Below are 20,232 nucleotides of genomic sequence, written 5' to 3'. Positions count from 1 at the left end.
ACTACCGTTACCTAAAATGGATGATTCTTTCTGTGGCGGCACGTTAGCTCTAAGCTTCAAACCGATACAAAATGTTGTTAAAGCCTGACAGATTGAAGCACAGAATAATACAACCCAGAAACCAGTTTCAGAATTCCCTGTTCAATTTGTACTCGATGATGCAATGAACAAATGGTCAAATACAGAGCAAAAGAAACATGAGTGTTACTCAAATCAGACGAATAAAGGTTACAGAACCAGAAGAAACTGAATACAGCAAAGCCTTATACTAGAGCTCTAAGCAAATCAGAACACAGGCCTCTTTCCAAGCCTCTTGATCTCTCTGTCCATATTCCCAGTGAGCATCAATCCAAACATCTAGTAATCACATAACAGAGACCAAAAGGGATGCCCAAACGTCGCCGGAATATTCCCTTCGACAAAGAAATGGCTGTACCAAGCGAATCCATACCCAGAAAGAGGCACAAAGATCAGAAGCCACCAATTGAAGAGAGCCGAGAATATGAAGAAGATGATACTAACAAGGGTGCCCACAAAGTGCAGACGCCTTGTCGATGGTTTCGAGTGTTGGCTCATGTAGAACGCCCAGAACTCATCTAAGCTCCTGAAATTCATGTCTTTTCCGTGAAGGACGAGTGACCTGTGACCTGATTGAGTTTCTGATTGGAATTCGAAGGTTTTTGGGACTAACTGGGTTCTGGGTGTGCCTGAAATGATGACTGGGGATGAAATATTGGTGCTTCGGTGGCGGAAATATTTGTATCAAGAATTTGAAAGTGTAGGTTTTGGAAGGTTGAACAGCTTCTCTGTGTGTGGTGTGTGGTTTGATTGATCAGAGAAGCCAAAGAAGGTTTAGGGGTTTCCTCACTTTGGACTTATCATCATCTTTAGTCTTGTTGATCCTTGTTTCTTGTTTGTAAGTTGTAACTTAAAATATAAGATAACTGACTAATTCATATTTAGTGATCTACAGGATTGTATTGTTCTTGGTTCATTATTGGTCCTACCAAAATAAAGCCCCCATTGGTGGATGGAAATGAAGAAGCCTTGATATTTTCTTGATACAATGATGCGTGTTTGGTTCGTCTAGCAAATCATTTTCTAGCTTCTATTTTGTATGTAAGTGATGATGCGACTATTCTCAAACTTTCATTAATGATACGGTAGAATATAAAGACCTGAAATAATATTAGAAATTTTTATAAATAAATACTCAACAAAACACCAACTAATAAAGAGTACTACACTAATGACGACTCTATTTTTTTCAAAACAGCAGTGACATAGTATATAGATCGATAAATACGTAATCATAAACCCGATGAAGCAGCAATACATATCCAATAAAGCAGCTCTACAACTATGTTGTCACCGAAAAATAAACCAGACGATATTTAATCTCACACTAACACTAGGCATCAACAACCATTTGACTATTATCTTAGCCCATATGTTCTAGTTGAACTCATATCAAATTACCAACAAAGACATATCAAATAAAGACTCAAATTAGTTATTATTTGTTTCAGATTCCTCAAATCTAAATTGTAGGGTCAAGTCATATCGCGACGAGTCGATTGTTCTCGGTCGATTGCGATAGGTCAGCTGAAATGTTGTGTTGCGTCGGTATGATGGACAAAGTTATGGAATGTCAACAATAGAGTTTGGGTAAATTCCTCCTATGGTACCTGATGTATGAAAGCGGACAATTTAGTACCTAAAGTTCTCAAATTTAGGACATTTTGGTACTTATGTCAATTTTGACCATATTTTCAGGATTATTTCTGTCATCTTATCTCAACTTTACTTCATTTTTTTATAATACCTCCAAATTGCCTCTAAATTCTCACTAAAAATTTGATAACTCATCCACTTAGTATCTATGATTTACGTATATAAGTTTTCATAATATAGCTATCAATCTAAATTAATTTTAATTATAAGTAATTTTACAAAAAAAAATTAATAAAAAATTACAATTGCATAAAATAAATTTATTTCCTTTGTAGAAAATAATTAGGACATAAGTATATTAAGAAAAAAAATTATTTTTGATATATGCGAAGTAGATGCTAAGTGAAGTAGATATATCAATTTAATTATCTCCAAAGAGAGGCAATTATAGGAAGAAATGAAGAAAAAAAATGTGAATTTAATAAGTTTAGGGCTAGAATGACGGAAATAACCCTGAAAATATGGTCAAAATTGACATAAGTACCAAAATGACCTAAATTTTAGAACTTTAGGTACTAAATTGTCCGCTTTCATACATCAGGTACCAAATTGTCCAAGTGACCAAACATCAGATACCATATGAGGAATTTACCCATAGAGTTTCAATGCGTGCTCGAGATGAGCACTTGGTTCTTCAATTTAAGGTTGATGAGGAACGACATAATATCTTGGAGGGTGCGCCGTGGTTTTATGGCTAATCCACCCTTGATCCTTGTTAGGTGTGATAGTGTGAAGCCTCTCATATATGTCATGGTTTGGGTTATTATATATGGTCTGCAATCGAAATTGTAGACGGAGGAAGCCATTGAGAGTGGGTTGGGACAACCCTAGGCGAGTATTTGTTCGTCGATAAGGCTGGCATTTGAGAATGAATGGCTAAGGTAGGGTATCATGTTGTTGCTTCTCGAAATTGTTGCAATGCAGTTTAAGTAGAGCATCGCATTGACGCATTCTGCTGCACTTGCGATTTTTTTTTGTAGCACAAGGATGTGGTTTTTGTGAGCGTAGACGGTAGAAGTGGTGCAAACCTATACCAAGGTTTTGGTGGCTGGTGACCTATATGGAAACATAAAGTCTATGTCGGGAAGTGTGGGGAGTTATTGAGGTTGATGGTGTGGCGGTATGGATCATCACATTGCTAAGGATATAGGTGGCTGATATAGTTACTTCAGCTTTGAAGTTTTGAACACTAATCTCTGTTCCGGCTAAATTGATGGCAGTACAGGTTGAGATTAGAGAAAATTATATAAATACTCAAAGGACGTCGAATATATATTATTTTTATTTTTCATAACAAATCATGGGAATTAGAATTTATTAAATTAAATTGGTCTAAAAAATAGAAAAACAGGAAGGAAAAAAAAATATAGAAGAGTACAAGACTTGGTATCTGTACTGATAAACCCCGGGCTCTCACTCTTTACACAACGAGGGAGAGTCGGTCGCGACCAAAAACCCTAATGCCGGCTTCTTCTCGGGTACGGTGATCTCTCTCGGGTCTGTCGTTGTCCTGATAATACCACATTATGGGTTTTAGTTGTCAATGCATTCTTTCTTAGTTAGATTAACAACCTTCTCCTTGCAGGTGAGAAATCGTTGGTGAATCAGACACCTTGCTCTTCCAACTATGACGTCAGTCTTGATCTGATTGAAATTGGTTGGATTTATTAGCTTGGTTTGTTGTTGAATTATGATTTTGAGGTTATTTTAATTTTAAGACAGATGGCCTCTGATACAAGTAGAACGACTAGTATATAGGTTTTTAATGTAATGTTATTATGATCAATTCTTTGCGAATCGAGCTGGATGGAATTTTAAGTTTCTGATCTTATAGATGTAATACATACCCCAAACAACAAGATTAGGCCTTTTGTTATCTTGGATAAAGCTCTTATCATCTTGCAGCAATAAGAGATCACTGGATTTTGGTTTTGATGTTGACATCGGGGGTGGCAGTAATGAGGGATCAAAAAGACTGAAGCTAGAGACTGCTAAGGGAATAGAAGAGATCAAGGATGCTTCTGCATCTTGTATGTGCGATTATTGTGCCAACTTTGATGTGACATTCAGTTTTAATGAGGAGGAAATTGAAGGTTTGCGCAAGGTCAACGGTCATGACTTGCTGCACCACCGAAAACTCAACCTGGTACTTAACCTAGATAACACCCTGCTGACTTGCACGAAGCTCAGTAGATTGTCCCCAGAAGAAGAATATATAGAGACCCAAATTACAGATCATTCTCTGCCTTTGCATGATGTTTTCGAAGTGAAAGTTCCTCCCAAGATGAAACCTATGTTTATCAAGCTGAGGCCCTTTGCTAGAGTCTTTCTGAAAGAAGCCAGTGAGATGTTTGAAATATATGCATACACAAATGCTTCCCGATCTCTTGTGTGGAAAATGGTTGAGCTACTCGATCCCAACAATGATTACTTTGGTCGTCGAGTCATATCATGTGAGGATTTTGTTAGCAACTTTCCAGGAAATAAGAAGTGTCTTGATCTTGTGCTTGCCCAAGAGTCTACTATTTTGATCCTTGATTATAAACAAGAGTCATGGACAGAGGACAATAAAAAAAAACTATCTATCGCAGAAGTATCAGTTCTTCAAAGAGAGGAGTAGGCAGAACAGTGAGCTCAAGTCCCATTGTGAGTTGAAAACTGATGAAGGGGTGTATCTTGAAGTTATCCTTCAACATCTAAAGCTAATTCACAGTAGGTTCTTTGATGATCATGTGGTGTGTGACAACCTTATCGGCAGAGATGTGAGGAAGGTGCTGAAAACTCTTCAGGAGTACGTCTTGAAGGGATGTACAATTGCTTTTGACCCTCTTCAGGCCAATATGCCTCAGTTGTGGAAGATGGCGGAGCTGTTGGGAGCTAACTGTGTCGAACAACTAGACCCATCGGTCACACACGTGGTTGCAGCTCATGTTGGAACACCAGAATCTCGTTGGGCTGTGGAATAAAACAAGTTTTTGGTTCATCCTAGTTGGAGTGAAGCATCAAATTTTATGTGGCAAAAGAGTTATGAAGACAAGTTTCCTGTTACTGAGGACATAAAGCAACAGAAGATGGCAATGCAATTGACAACTACTTGTGATGAACAAGTGGATCCAGTGGCCACACAGGTGGGGGAAACACCTGCTCATACGTTGCAACCGTATTGCGTGGAAGTGTCATTCAGTTTGGGCACAGTGAGTAGTGAAGATGTGTTTCCTGTTATTGAAGATGGAAAAGATATACCATATCGCATAAAAGCATCAATCAGCCGTGGTGGAAAATTGTCAAAAGATCGCAACTATATTCGTAGCAGACTTTGTAACAGCTCATAGTGGAATTTGCAAATCTCATTGGGGAACAAAAAGTATAGAAGGGTCTTCATCCGTCTGGAATCATAAAGACAAGTTTTATGTTAATGAGGAGGACAATATTAGGCAACAGCTTGAAAGAAACATAAACACAACTTGGAGAAGTAGGTAGGTAATCTGATTAGTAGTAATTAAGCGAGGAAGACGAAGAGGAAGTGAAAGATTTTAGCAACATCTTCTCATTTGCAACATTTTGTATTAATGTGTAGGACCTTTAACATTCGTTGTTCTTCACTTTATCAGATGAGTGCTAGTTGGTGTTTACATCTTATTTGCAATCAGAAGTTTCTCTAATTGAGTGCTGAGTCCTTGTAATCAAATTTGAATAGGTTCTTATGTTAGTTTGCTTGGAAGAGCAGTGTTTCTTAAGCTGCCTAATTATCCAAGCTAGGTTGATGATGATGTACTATGGAATTCGATAAATTCATAAAAACTACTGCAGGTTGATGATTCATTAGTTTGGATTTTGGATCCGATAAAAACTGTTTCCTTACATACCGCAAATACTACGATGGCAAAGCAGCAACAAGTAATTCAAAATAAATTTACTACCACAAATAAGATGAAAATTGCACAATCAGTCACATTCACTTCAAGTTTTCACATACAAAAATTCGTGAGATCACATACTTAACCAGAGTACCAGACTACCTAACTTTCTCTTGCCCAGGCTTCTTCATCCTCAATTAGTAACAGGAAACTCGTCTTCCTGACTCATTGCAAAGAAAGGATCGATGAAGGGGTTCCGGGGTGTTCATGTATGAGCTGCAACCACGAGTTGCAGGCAAATTCGCTATTTTTGGTCGGAACAGAGTGCTCGTGTGCATTTCTCTTCTGCCACAGACGGATTGAATATGTCAATCCAACTCAGATGGCACAAACGTGCAGGAGACTTTCCAACATGAGCTTCTTCCGCCACTCTTTCCTCAACCCAAGTAGCTCTGGATGACTGTTCTGGCTTAGAACTGGATGGCCGCTCAGCCAAAGCAGTCATCTTCAACTGTTGATAATCATGCGACGCCTCCCTTTTTTTGCTCATACAATTTGATAATGCCTTCCTCCACGGCTGAAGCCTATTAATTGGGTACCTTAACGTCATAATCAATTTTCAACAGCATCGTCACATCTCTTTCGAAAAGGCTGTCACACATTAGTTCATCATTAAAGAACATGTGGTGGAATCGCTCAAGACGTCTACGAGGAGCAACGCTCTCCGGAGTTTGCAGCGTAGAAAGGGACTTGCGTTTTCTCTTCCTCCCACCCTTGTATCTGAAGAAACAATACTCTTCTTGTAGCATCAAGCATTTGTGACTGGTCGGTGTCCAGTGCTGGGGGCGATCACTAACCACCAAAACAGCAGACTCTAGGCCAATCACAGCATCAAGACTCTTCATTCCTTGGTGATGGCTGGGAAAAAACTCGGGCGAGATCACTCTGCGACCAAAGTACTCATTTGTGGGGTCGAGTAGCTCAAGGATTTGAGAGGATTTGGGAGCATTTGCGTTATTGCGTATGCATAAATTTCGAAAAGCTGACTGGCTTTCTCGAGAAAGGTTCTCAGATAAGGCATGAACTTGATAATTACAGGTTATAGAATACACTCGTAAAAACAATCTAACACTCCTTGCATAACTCAAGAAGGCGTGATCTAAATCAATTACCAGATGGAGTTTTCTTTGGAGTAGCAATTTCTCAGTGTTTTGCCTCCGTAAGCGGTGACCGTGTTCAGCACCTAGAGTCCTTAAGAGCCCGTCGTGTAGGAAACCAAATCTGTCAGCAAAGTTGGCACAGAAATCACACAAGGAAGAAGAAGCGGAATCAGCAACCTCGGTATTCTGATGATTTACAATAGACGCAGCCTTGAATCCCCCATCATCTCATAATCACCGCCATTGGTCTGCAGACACATCTTGACGAAGATCAATCAAAACTTGAACAAGTCGAATTTCAGCCGACAACAAATGAAAATGGAAACTTACGTGCAGATCTACAAATTATCTAGAGTCCCTTTTTATACAGCTAACCCTTAGCGTAGAGGGTAATGTATTTTAACCCGAAAAATTAAAATAGCTAGTTAAAACTTTAGTCGTGAAAAAAGTTAAATTATTTATCAATACGACATCAATCATCTCAAACTCATAAGACTAAATTTTTAGTTCTAAATTATATTTTAAGATTTGAATTTATTATTATATGTTAAGTAATATAATTTTGTATTAGATTTTTATTTCAAGTAAATAAGTTATTTTCATAATTAAGAAATTAATTCAGATATTTTATTATATATTTTAATTGAAATTATTATTGTATCTGACTTCTCACATTCAATTATATTTGATGTGATAATATATATTTAACAACAAATAAAAATAAATGAAGCAATGACATTACGAATTCATTTTTTTTAATTCGAATAACTTAAAAGAAAAAAATGATCAATTAAGTGTGTTGTCAGAGTATATTTGTTGAGCTCAGAGGAGTCAAAATTGTTTTTTAAAATTCCAAAACCTGAAGGAAGCCGGTGGGAAGCCTAAATGAACTTAACAAGTCAAACCCAACTCGGAAAAACCCAAACTCAAACTTAACTAACAAACCTAGTTTCATCGGGTCTTTCGCACCTAGTTCCATGGACAGGACTGCCCCTGGGGCAAGGCAAAACAGGCATGCGCCTGGGGCCTCTAAAAATAAGGACCTCCAATTTCAAAGGGACAAAGATCGGCTCAAATCTCACATGCAATGACCGGGTTGTGTAAAGCTCGTCTAGGGTGAGAGAATGGCGGTGGTGGCAATCCCTAACGTGGCTGGATTGCAGCGGCGCGACCGGTCAAAGGTCACAGTCTCTAGGTTTCTCTGTTTCAAACAGAGATAACAGAGAGGGATGCGTAAGGGAGAGAGACGAAGAAATAAAAGAGAGAAGGAAAAGAAAAAGAAAATGAGAGAGAGGTTTGTGTGTGGGAGAGCCATCATAGGCTCTCCTTTTACTTTAAATTCAACAACGGAGATCAAATGATGGAAATCAAGAGCTGAGATTTAAAAATAAAAAAAATGTAATTTCTGAAAATGCGATTTAAGTAATCGTAAAATTCGTAAATACATATAAAATAAATTGAGCGTCGGAAAAATATTCCGCGAATACCACACGCTCGTGACCAGTGGCGGAACCTGAAAAACAATCTTGGAGGGGCCAATTTTTTTGCCATAGGGGCAATTTATACTAAACATATCACTAACTGTGTAATTAAAACGTAATTAAGGGGAGAATTAATTTTCGCCGGAGGGGCCGTGGCCCTCTCTGGCCTCCAAAGAGATCCGCCACTGCTCGTGACGACACGTAGTTTAACACAAAAATGATAAACACAAAATTTGACATCTCGAAAAAATGTTGGTTAATGTGACAATAATACCGAAAAGAAAAAAAAATTGCAAGGACTCACACTCTACCTCCTTAAAGAAATTTTGTTCTCGAAATTAACTGAGTGTCAAAAGAGGTGCGGATATGCCTCCTGCATAAATGGCCTCATTATGGGTATGTTGTCTTCACTGCATATTCACCACGGACACCTCGCGATTCCATAGTTTCAAATCCGGGGCTAAAAAAACAAATAAGAGGACTGCAGCTTAGAGGCCTCCAATTTTTTTTTTGCCTTAATGTATTTTTGACAGAGGGTCGGCCCTGTCCATGGATGCTAGAAACCAGACGACGACCTCTTCTTCTTCTTTAAGGTTTTTCTCTCTCTCTCTCTCTCTCTCTCTCTCTCTCTCTCTCTCTCCTTTAAGTTTTAAGTTTCAACGACGAGGTCTGGCTTATTAACGACCTCTTATTATATTAATGACACGGTATTTCCTTACTCCGAACGCAGAATGGAAACTTAATTGGAAGTTTAGGTTATCTACAACCAATCCTTGTTAAGAGCTAAAAAGCTAAAATTTAGCCCTAATTATCTCCAACCCATCTAGCTAGTTAAGGGCTAAAAAGACATAATGAGATGGCTAAAATGCATTGTTAAATGCATTTGAGTGGATTTGATTTGATTTGTTTATTCAATAAATCACTCACATCTAATTCTCATTATTAACTACATCTAATTTTAATTATACTTTTTTTATTAACATAATTAATTTAAAATTTGATGATTAATATGATTAACTTTAATTTTGATGATTTATATAATTAATTTTATTTTGTGTTGATTAGTACAATTAATTTGAACTTTTATTGATTAGTAAAACTAAAATATTGTCCGGCACTTATTAGCAGTTTGTTATCAATGTAATACTTTTAAGCCTGAAAATAATAATTTATCGTATTAACCAATAAAAATAGAAATTAAATGTATTAATCATATAAATTTAAATTAAATTAATTGTATTAATTATCAAAATCAAAATTAATTTAACAAAAAACTCACTTCCTAATTTGATAGAGCAAATTATGACCAAAAGTTACAAATAAAAACCATATAATGACAAATGCCACATGTCATATGATATTTTACTTTTTTTAACCTCTTTACCCTACACATTTAAGAGAATTCATAATTAATTCTTACTATCACATATCACATCTAGATGTGTACCTGCTACTATTGACTAAGAAACTACATACTATTGTCGATTGAGAAACTAGCTGCTATTGTCGATTATGAAACTAACAGTTACTATCTAATTAAGCAACCTGCTACTGTCGAGTATGAAACTAGCTGATACTACCGACTTGAAATGTGCTACAGTCGGCTGGGAAGGTATTTGCTACTGTCGACTATGAATCTAGCTGCTACTGTTGATTGGAAAACTAACTACTACTGTAGTTTTTGGTGAGTGGAATTTGAAATTTCAAAGTTTCTAAAAAAATATGCAATATAGTACTTAAATGAAAGCTCATGACGTACAAAACAACTTTATATATTGTCTCACCTCCAAAGTACTACTAAATAGTTTTATATTAAATTTACGATTCATACAAATCAGTCAAACAGTGTACGTCCTTGGTTTGACAAAACAACCATGATATTTGTTTTACTTTTTGAGAATAACACAACCATGATATCAATCCGACAATCATATAATTTGTGTTGTTATTTATTATACGATGATGTGCCGCTCTCTCCTATGTTATTGACCGCCAATAATCATGTTATTGACCCGAGTAAGCATTTAATTAATTTCAAAATATCATATAATTGACGTCTAGTGACAAAAACAATGAATTACTAACTCTAAGTAGCCCAAAACATTGAATTGCTGACTCCCAATAATCGAAATAATAAACTTACTACCCTTAGTAAAAAAAACGAATATGGATTTCGAAAACCAAATCAAAACCTCTTCTTTCGGCAAGGCTCCTGGAGCTGCCACCAACCTCCTGGCTCCGGTGTCATCGTAGGGCGTCGTCGGCTTCGAGGTTGTGCGGCGGTGCTGATTAGATGATTCGTCGAGGTTGGCGGCGGCGTTGAAGGCTAAGTTGTGGAGTCGATGCTTCACCTAATCTCGTCGGCGTTGAGGAGAGAGAGTAGCGTCGGGGAGTCATTTTTGAGGTTCGTCACTGGCGTGCAAATCTTGATTAAAAAAAGAGATACATGAGAGAGAGAGAGAGAGAGAGAGAGAGAGAGAGAGAGAGAGAGAGAGAGAGAGAGAGAGAGAGAGAGAGAGAGAGAGATTTGAGATTTGAGATCGATAGAGAATGGAGTGAAGGAGCAGTCAACAATTGATATAAAAGGGGTCAAATGTTTTTCCCCTATTTTCATTAGAGTGGGTAGTAAGAATTGGTTTGGTCAAGTTTTGTCTCATTTATGTTCAATTGGTCAATTTTTCTTACATTAATCAGTAAATTAATGTAAGTAATCAATATTTTAAAATGAATGCCACGTGTTGATTTTTTATTGATAAGGGATGACCATTAGACACGATGACATGGTCATGAATTTTTTTTTTCGTTGATTACTAGTTGAATTATGAAAGAATAATAATATTAAGAGGATTGGATGTGTGCCTGAACTCCTAAAGGGTGCATCTATTTAAGCTTTAGTGATCCAAATTGGATAATTCCACGTAATTTTCTATGCTAAGGGTATTTATGTCTTTGATTCTGCTCTCCCCCTAATCCTTATGGCATTCGGATTCCTTTTCCCCTTTATAATCTGAAAACACAAATCCTAATCCAAGTCGGACTTCCCTTCGTCTATAAATAGGTGAGCCTTCTCCTGCTTCCGACATCTGAATCTTCAAAGTCTTTATAAACCCCATCACTCTTTCCAAAAACTTCAGTTTCTGATCGATCTGCTCCACTTCTTCAATATCCCTTCTCTGAACAATGACCTTGGAGTCGACTTTGGCTGCTGCCGACCGCCCAACACCAAGGATCGTGAATCTAGTTTCCACCGCCTACTTGGGCTGCAAACTAGACCTAAAATTTATTGCGAGCCGAGCCAGAAACGCAGAGTACAACCCAAAACGGTTTCACGCCATCATAATGCGAATCAAGGAACCCAAAACCACCGCTCTTATCTTCTCCTCTGGCAAGATGGTCATCACCGGCGCCAAAACCCTAAAAGACTCTTGGGGGGCGGCCAGGAAGCACGCCCGAATCGTCGAGAAAGTAGTAGGGCTTAAAGTAAAATTCTCGGATTTCAAGATTCAAAACATCGTGGCATCCTGCAATGTCAACTTTGCGGTCAGGCTTGAGACTCTTTCATTCTCAGGTAATAAACTTGGTTATGCCTCGTACGAAGCGGAGATCTTCCCCGGTCTGATATATAGGGTTCTGAAACCCAAGGTTGTTTTCCTCATCTTTGCGTCGGGCAACTGTGTCATTACAGGGGCCAAGAGCTTCGAGGATGACACGCTCAAGGGTTGGGAGCTAATGTACCCTCTTATTGCACAGCACCGCAGAAACAACCCAACCAACGGTGTACCATCTTTCATGCAAGAAACTAGTGCACCAAAAAGAGGAAGAAAGAAGAAGGATGAAGAGAGAGAGGAAGAAACAGGAAGTAAGAAGAGAGTTCCAGCTGGTTCTGCCTCTGACCCAGTTGTTTGCTTTTGATGTTGTTGTGTCACACAAGTCTTTGCAAGGAAATTGTATTCAACTAATTTGTAGATTTTCCGTTGAACAGTTAATGCAATTACCTATTCATCAACATTTGTTTTCTCTCTTTTTCGTTTTTTTTTTTGAGTTATTCATTACTCTTGTGCAACCCAACAAGAACAGATGATGCAATAACCATTACTCTTGTGCTGATAATGGTCGCTTCGTTGCGACTGTTCAACATTGTCTAAACCCATGAAACTTGGCTGTAATGTTAGAACAGGAAAAAGGGTGCTTGAAACTGTGGATTTTCTTATAGAATTTTTCCTGCATATGGGAATGCCTGGGATGTTCCAACTACCAAGTTTTTAGATGAGTAATATAGTTGTTTACATTAATGATTGAAGATTAATATGAAGGGTTCTTGAAGGCCGATTTGTAGAACTGAATCGTTCATACAGCAATATTCTAAGATAAACGAGTGATAGACTGATAGTCACAGATATAGCACAGAACATAAAGAGGTTTGCATCCTACCAGAAGTAGCAATTTACCCAATCAAATAATTCCCTGCTCTGGACTAAACCCTTGAAATCCCAAAAAAATTGTGTTAATCAATTTCCTAACAGAGTCGTTTGATGATATACTATTGTAACTTGTTTGAAATTTCATCCTAAAAGACTCGCTCTCCTGTAGCAAAAGGATTCCAAAAGATGGTTGCCATGAAATAGAGAGCTGCAGTGACAGTTAGGAATGCCTGAAACGATCCCAGCCATTGAACAAAACAGCCTGTTCCTATTGTTCTGACTATGGCTGCAAATGTCCCTGCTGAATTTGAAATGCCTGTTCATACAGAATATTATTGTATAAGCTAACCATTTCAAGATAAGAGTAAAACAGAATATAGTAACCTTCAAATAACTTACCATGGAGAAATCCGGCAGACTTGGGAGCTATATCCTGATCGAATGAAGCAGAAGAGATATTTCAGATTGGGCTGAAATCAATAACGTACACTATAACATAAAGGGAGCTGTTTGTCTACTGCACTAGTTTGAGTTATTTCCATATGATCATTGGATGGGCGAACTTACTTGTATATTGAGGAGAAAGCCAGCTTGACTGAAAGAGCTCAAACATAAGGCCGCTGTAAGAAGAACTGCTGCAGTCGTAGGTGTGTTGGTATAGTTCAAGCAAAGCAATGACATTCCAGGCCCAATGAAACCAATGGACTGCTTGGTATAGATACATGTCAACATAGTGATTTGAAATTTTGAATCACGTATATGTTCAAGCTAGTTTACTGTAAATCAGCATTTGATAAAAAAGAATTTGCTTTCAGAATTGTGTTTCAATTAATCTCCATGAAGACCAGCCTTATATTAGAAAAATCCGTCAAACAGATCATTCCCGTCATATGGCACACAATTTTTGTTTGGATTTTAAACAGTGAAGAACTCCTTTTCTTCTTTTTAACAGACAATTATTTTATAAGATTGACAAGATACTCCTTTGCTCTTTAATTATAATGGCACCCAAAAGAGATACCTGCATGATCTTACGGACTATTGTCAAAGAGTAGCCTGCCTTGATCAAGGAATCTGATACTGTGCCGGCAATGCAGCTGGATATAGCCATTGATCCCCATGGAACAGCACTAAACCAAGCTGCTTGTTTTAAGTTTACATTAAATACCTATAACACAAGATAAAAGAAAACGTACATGATTTTGAATGTTAGTAAGGCACCATCTCATTAGTCATTAGTATCTATACTATCATACATAACTGATTTTATAATATAGGTGGATATATAAACTCTGAAAAATGATTAGAGATGTTCTGAGCTTTTGGTGGGTAGTGCTTGAGGCCTTGATCTATATTTAGGTTTAGAGGTGTTACCATGTACAAAGATCTAGGAAAATGAACTTACAGTCTTGAAATAAACCGGCATCCAAGAAAGCAGAACAAAGTATCCCTGCAACATGATGGACCATACCCGAAAACAACGAAAAAGTGCATTAGCAATCACTAGGGGTGTTAATCGGTTTGAATGGTTCAGTTTATAGATGATACCGAACACCAAACCGTTCTATTTATTCGGTTTGGTTCGGTTTGGTTTTTCACTTTTTTTTTCAAAAACCAATTGTATTCGGTTTAGTTCGGTTTGGTTTTTCTCTGGTTTATATCGGTTTTTCTTTCGGTTATTTTGTAAAGAAAATCGGAGTTTCTTTCCTTGTCTATCTACTTGATTCTTAACGAAATAAAAAGAACATGCGGACATATTTGCAAAATTCTATTTACAAGATATAGTTGCTTCACAAATGCATACAATTGTAAAAAACTACTAAACAACTTATACCACATTAGTAGGCATGTTGTGGTTCCAATGTCTAAAATTCAAAATATTAAATTTTGACCGTCAGATGTGATCAGCATATTTAAATACGGATATGGTAAAAAATTCATCTAATTTTGATAAAATTTGGGTCTCGATCGATGTGGTCAACATTAACTTAATTTCATCTAATTAAGTGTGAATTCGTTCTTACCCCTTCCTTCTTGACTAGTTTTGGTAGATTCTTTCACGCACACACTCTCATATATATGTGATGTAGCAGCTCGTGTAAAATTTTCAAAAATTTTACCTTCCAGGGATAGGGCTACCCATAGGCCCATAGGGGATAATAAGCGTAAAAAGGGTTGACCGCCTCGATCGGGACACAAACGTTATCGAAAATATGTGATTTTTTTACCATAACCATATTTCACTATACGTAATGCATCATGCGGACAGATTTTCAAAATTCTATTTATAATATATAGTTGCTTCACAAATGCATACATTTGTAAAAAGCCACTAAACAAGTTATACCACATTAGTAGGCATGTTGTGGTTCCAATGTCTAAAATTCAAAATATTAAATTTTGACCGTCAGATGTGATCAGCATATTTAAATAAGGATATGTTAAAAAATTCATCTAATATTGATAATATTTGGGTCTCGATCGATGTGGTCAATATTAACTTAATTTCATTTAATTAAGTGAATTTGTTCTTACCCCCTCCTTCTTTACTAGTTTTGGTGGATTTTTTCATGCACATACTCTCACATATATGTGATGTAGCAGCTCGTGTAAAATTTTCAAAAATTTTACGTTCCAGGGATAAGGCTACCCATAGGGGATAATAAGCGTAAAAAGGGTTGACCGCCTCGATCGGGACACAAACGTTATCGAAAATATGTGATTTTTTTACCATAACCATATTTCACAATACGTAACGCATCATGCGGACATATTTGCAAAATTATATTTATAATATATAGTTACTTCACAAATGCATACATTTGCAAAAAGCCACTAAACAAGTTATACCACATTAGTAGGCATGTTGTGGTTCCAATGTCTAAAATTCAAAATATTAAATTTTGACCGTCAGATGTGATCAGCATATTTAAATAAGGATATGGTAAAAAATTCATCTAATGTTGATAATATTTGGGTCTAGATCGATGTGGTTAACATTAACTTAATTTCATCTAATTAAGTGAATTTGTTCTTACCCCCTCTTTCTTGACTAGTTTTGGTGGATTTTTTCATGCACACACTCTCACATATATGTGATGTAGCAGCTCGTGTAAAATTTTCAAAAATTTTACGTTCTAGGGATAAGGCTACCCATAGGGGATAATAAGCGTAAAAAGGGTTGACCGCCTCGATCGGGACACAAACGTTATCGAAAATATGTGATTTTTTTACCATAACCATATTTCACTATACGTAACGTATCATCCGGAGATATTTGTAAAATTCTATTTATAAGATATAGTTGCTTCACAACTGCATACATTTGCAAAAAGACCACTAAACAAGTTATACCACATTAGTAGACATGTTGTGGTTCTAATATCTAAAATTCAAAATATTAAATTTCGACCGTTGGATGTGATCAGCATATATAAATACAGATATGGTAAAAAATTCACCGAATTTTGATAAAGTTTGGGTCTCGATCGATAACATATTTAATTATGTATATTAAATATATCTATAAATAATATAATTTATTTATAATATATATATATATATATTCGGTTTTTCGGTTCGGTTTCGGTTTCCAAACATCCCAAACCAAAACCACACCAAATATTTCGGTTTGGTGCGGTTTTTTTGCGGTTTGATGCGGTTTTTTTTTCTTCGGTTTTTTTCAGTTTTGGTTCGGTTATGGTTCGGTTTTTTTTCGGTTTTCTGTTTTCAATTAACACCCCTAGCAATCACTGCCAGATTAAAGGCATCACCAAATAAATCATTAATACAATATAGACATTTGCAGTAACTGTTAAAACAAAACTCACCCAATTGTTAGTTATATTGGCCAAAATGATACTCCAAGTCGGTAATTTTGATAGTAGGAGTCGCAGAGGTGGAAACTTGTCATTGCTTACCGGAGAATCCGATTTTCCAGCTTGGATCAACCGGAGTTTTGATTCGCTAATGAAATAACTCTTTCGGATCATTTGTGACTGTATATGCCCATTATAGACACATAAAATTTAATGAAGTAAATTATCTTCATTAAATGATTAAATCGACCAAGAATCCGACAAAATTGCACACGTGGCCTAAAAGTCAAACAAAGTTGGTGCAAATCCGAATAAAACTCGTGTCAGCACATAAACGGATGATCGTAATCAAAACTACGTGATTCCGACTTAAATCGGAAAATTGAATGTCATTGATGATTCGAAATGGTAATCGGACATTTAATTAAATTAATAAATTCCTTAACGGTTATAATTAAGTCAATTATTTTATTATTAATTTAGTTATGAGAATAACTAATTTTAAATTAATAAGAAAATAATATTGATTTAATTATACAATTAAAGAAATTTATTATTTTAGTGTCATTAAAATATTCTACAAAATGAAAGTCTTGACACTATAAATACCCCCTTTAACATAAGAGATGGGGGATTTTTTGGACTTGAGAAGAAGAGAGAAAATCACTTGAGTAAGATCACTCTCGACAAATCCTGAAGTCTCTCAAGTCCACGAAGATCATCAAATCCATGAAGAATCGTCAAGCCGCCAAATCGCTCGTTCTTCATCGAATCCAAATCCAAACTCAAGTCCACGAAGAATCGTCAAGCGGCCAAATTGCTCGTTCTTTATCAAATCCAAATCCAAACTCAAATCTACAAAGAATCATCAAGCGGCCAAATCGCTCGTTCTTTATCAAATCCAAATCCAAATCAAACTCAAATTCTCAAGATCAAGTGCACGTCACCCTTGAGTCAAGTCATATACGGAGATAGAATCAGAGGAGTTCACAAAGATTGTAACCCCGCGCTTGATATTCAATAAATTACATTTTATTTGTACACGTGTCTGCATTCTCTTGCTTGTTTTCATATTCGCGTTTTACACCCATATCGACAACCACAACAGTCCAAGGGAGGAGAAGAGAATAAAGGGACCATTTATTCCCATTGATGACAGCATAACTGGAGTTAGTAGTAAGCCGGTAACATTGCCGAGATGAAACCCAGCCACAGACATTCCAACTGCACTAGCTCTTTCATGGGTTGGGAACCACCTGCACAGAGAAACAGAAAATTGTGGTTTAATCAACTAATTACCAAGTACTGTACATTCAGTCACATAATTTGTTAAATCCTGCCTTCAGTGGCGGATCTTGGACGGGTGTTTAGGGGATGCTTGATATAGAATTGTAATTTATGGAGGATTTGAAATTTGGCCGAAGGGCAAAATTTTTTTTTTGACAATATACTCAAAATACTATGTGATTCACTTTTGAACTTATTGTTTTACATTATCTGCATCAAAATACCTCCAAACACATGTAACCGACGGTAGATGGAAAGCAAACGTAGAAACCCAGAAATCTAAAATGGGAAAATCCCCAATTCAATCATGACATCCCGTGCTCACTAGAGGAGTGGAGGCCGCGCATAACCTCTTAGTGGAATGGTGGAGTGAGTCCGATCTTAAATGCGATCTATCACTCTAATTTAAGAATTAGGCTTTAGTTTTTAGGGTTAGAGATTTAATTTTATGGAAAAAAAGAAAGGAGAAGAAGACACAAGAGATAAAAAAAAATTGGTGGTTCGTGTGAGATTAGAGAGCTTAGTGTGGGAGGAGATTAGGTGTGGGTGTGTGTATCTGTAGGTGTTGGTGGAGGGATTGAGTGTGGGAGAGAGTGTGTGAGAGAGTAGGGGATGCTAGCCCTAATTAAAAAAAATTAATACCAATTTTTTTTATCTTTCTAGTTGACTTGGGGATGCTTGAGCATCCCTAACCTTGCAATAAGATCCGCCCCTGCCTGCCTTACTTGGACATCACTTGTGAACAAATTTGACCCGACATTATTCTAAGAAAATCACACTATCAAGGATCCAAGACGCATTACCTTGATAACAGAGTGCTCATGGAAGGCAGGGCCACACCTTCAGCGAGTCCAAAGAAATCACGAACAGCCAATAAGCTGGTTGTAGAATGGTTGGCAGCCCAGGTAGTCAGGACTCAGGAGAGTGGCCAAAGACCACATGGCCACACCCCATGCCATCACTCTCTTCCCTCCATATCTGTCTACTAAGGCTCCTCCGATTACTGATGAAAAAATATATCCCCATAGAAAGGATGACTAGAAAAATGCATCATCCACACACTAATTGTCAGTATAAGAAGAAATACAAAGCAAATTAAAAATCAAATTACAACCTAACTTTGTCAGCAACGAGATCCAAATCATCAAAGAAACATTTATACCCCTACGTTTCGAGCATTTGTTTCTGATCAATATAGGGGAGCTTTAGAGTAGTACCTGAACAACACCCAAGAAAGAACTAGTCCAACCCTTTTGAGCTGCAAGCGGAACAATGGCAACAGACATGACAACTCTGTCAGCATTACAGAGACACATCACACAAGCCAATAGAACCACAACCTTGAACCTCTCAGGCACTCTCACGGCTTCTCCTCCTATTTCTCTTCCCCCAACAAACATCCCCTCTCTATGCCCTCTGCTGTACACTTCACCACCCATGGTTTCCTCTCTGTTCTTGATCCTCTGTTTCTTTCTAAACCATAAGAAAAACCCTCCACCCATTTTGTGGGTTTTGCTTGATGGAGCAATCTAGTCCTAAACCCCAACTGGGTTGCTCTTGCATTGATCAAATTCGATGGGGAGGCTGAGAACCGAGAAGGATGTGGATCAGGTATTGAAGAATGTAGTACAAATTTGGCAGAAGTTAGAGCCGCCATGGCAGTAACAGAGAGAGAAAGGAGAGAATAGTTAGAGACGAATTCAACAAAACTAGAGATGTGTACTCATAAGTCATAACAACATTAATGTACAACATTTTGAAAGAGCGCGACTCTTTTTATATAGAAAACTATGCGAAGCACTAGTTAACACAAGGGTGTTAAGGGCATTTGTCATGGAACTTGAACTAGGAGAATTGAAAATAAAAAAATGGGAGTGTGGGACTGGGGGGGGGGGGGGTGGTGGGGTGGTCAGAAAGGGAATGGACTCTGAGAATTAGTTGTTTTTATATTTTAAATAGTCCTACGTGGTCGTTGGTCTGCTTCCAGCCGAGCTTTGATCTCACCAAACTCCGGTGTCCAGGTGTTTACCCACAACTCTTTTGGCTGGCTACTTCCGCCTCTAATATCGGCAAAAGGTAATCAGCGGCGGGGTAAGGTTATCGTGATGTGAGGGATTTTACTTTTAAAAACATAATTTGTAATGTTTATGTTTTGGGAACAAAATTGCTGGCTGAATTGTCAAACTTTTTAATTCTGGAATAAGGAAAATCATGAGATCAAAAACCACTATGTAACTATAGCTTATATTTGCCCCCTGCCACAATTTTCTTTTTTAATACGAAAGTAAGTATATTAGATAGAGAAGTCTCTAGAGTACCCACATTGTACAATGTTAAACACACAGACAATAGTGGTCGCACTTGGCACACAATTAAACCAACTAGTCATTTGATTAAACTTATGTCCAAGATTGGTCACAACGTCGGCTATAAAATTTGTTTCTCTACATGTGTTAAAAAAAATTGAATCAAAA

The 20,232-nt window shown here is 37.2% G+C and overlaps 3 protein-coding genes and 2 pseudogenes across 3 annotated transcripts; 2 read left to right on the top strand and 3 right to left on the bottom strand.

Moving 5' to 3' along the window:
* Positions 1–116: 116 nt before the first annotated feature.
* On the bottom strand, positions 117–903 carry LOC126799929 (uncharacterized). The gene is given in 1 exon segment (XM_050527192.1): positions 117–903. A coding segment is annotated over 1 exon segment (330 nt). The 5' UTR covers positions 616–903; the 3' UTR covers positions 117–285.
* Positions 904–3,361: 2,458 nt separating this feature from the next.
* Positions 3,362–4,700, top strand: LOC126796750 (RNA polymerase II C-terminal domain phosphatase-like 4; annotated as a pseudogene).
* Positions 4,701–5,816: 1,116 nt separating this feature from the next.
* Positions 5,817–7,730, bottom strand: LOC126796749 (RNA polymerase II C-terminal domain phosphatase-like 5; annotated as a pseudogene).
* A 3,682-nt stretch (positions 7,731–11,412) lies between these two features.
* Positions 11,413–12,144, top strand: LOC126796748 (TATA-box-binding protein-like). Its single transcript, XM_050523486.1, has one exon. It carries the CDS (start codon positions 11,413–11,415, stop codon positions 12,142–12,144), a length of 732 nt encoding a protein of 243 aa, XP_050379443.1.
* Positions 12,145–12,780: 636 nt separating this feature from the next.
* LOC126799473 (probable anion transporter 3, chloroplastic) lies at positions 12,781–19,432 on the bottom strand. Its single transcript, XM_050526679.1, is given in 12 exon segments — positions 12,781–12,969; positions 13,053–13,086; positions 13,221–13,358; positions 13,675–13,821; positions 14,059–14,103; positions 16,484–16,628; positions 16,630–16,665; positions 17,563–17,727; positions 18,562–18,668; positions 18,670–18,795; positions 18,976–19,163; positions 19,166–19,432. Coding segments are annotated over 12 exon segments (1,551 nt in total). The 5' UTR covers positions 19,416–19,432; the 3' UTR covers positions 12,781–12,799.
* Positions 19,433–20,232: the final 800 nt, after the last annotated feature.

This window comes from Argentina anserina, chromosome 6, assembly GCF_933775445.1.
Source record: "Argentina anserina chromosome 6, drPotAnse1.1, whole genome shotgun sequence".
NCBI classification, from domain to species: domain Eukaryota; kingdom Viridiplantae; phylum Streptophyta; class Magnoliopsida; order Rosales; family Rosaceae; genus Argentina; species Argentina anserina.
Note: the sequence above shows the minus strand (reverse complement) of the source record. Positions and strands in the feature narration are given on the sequence as shown.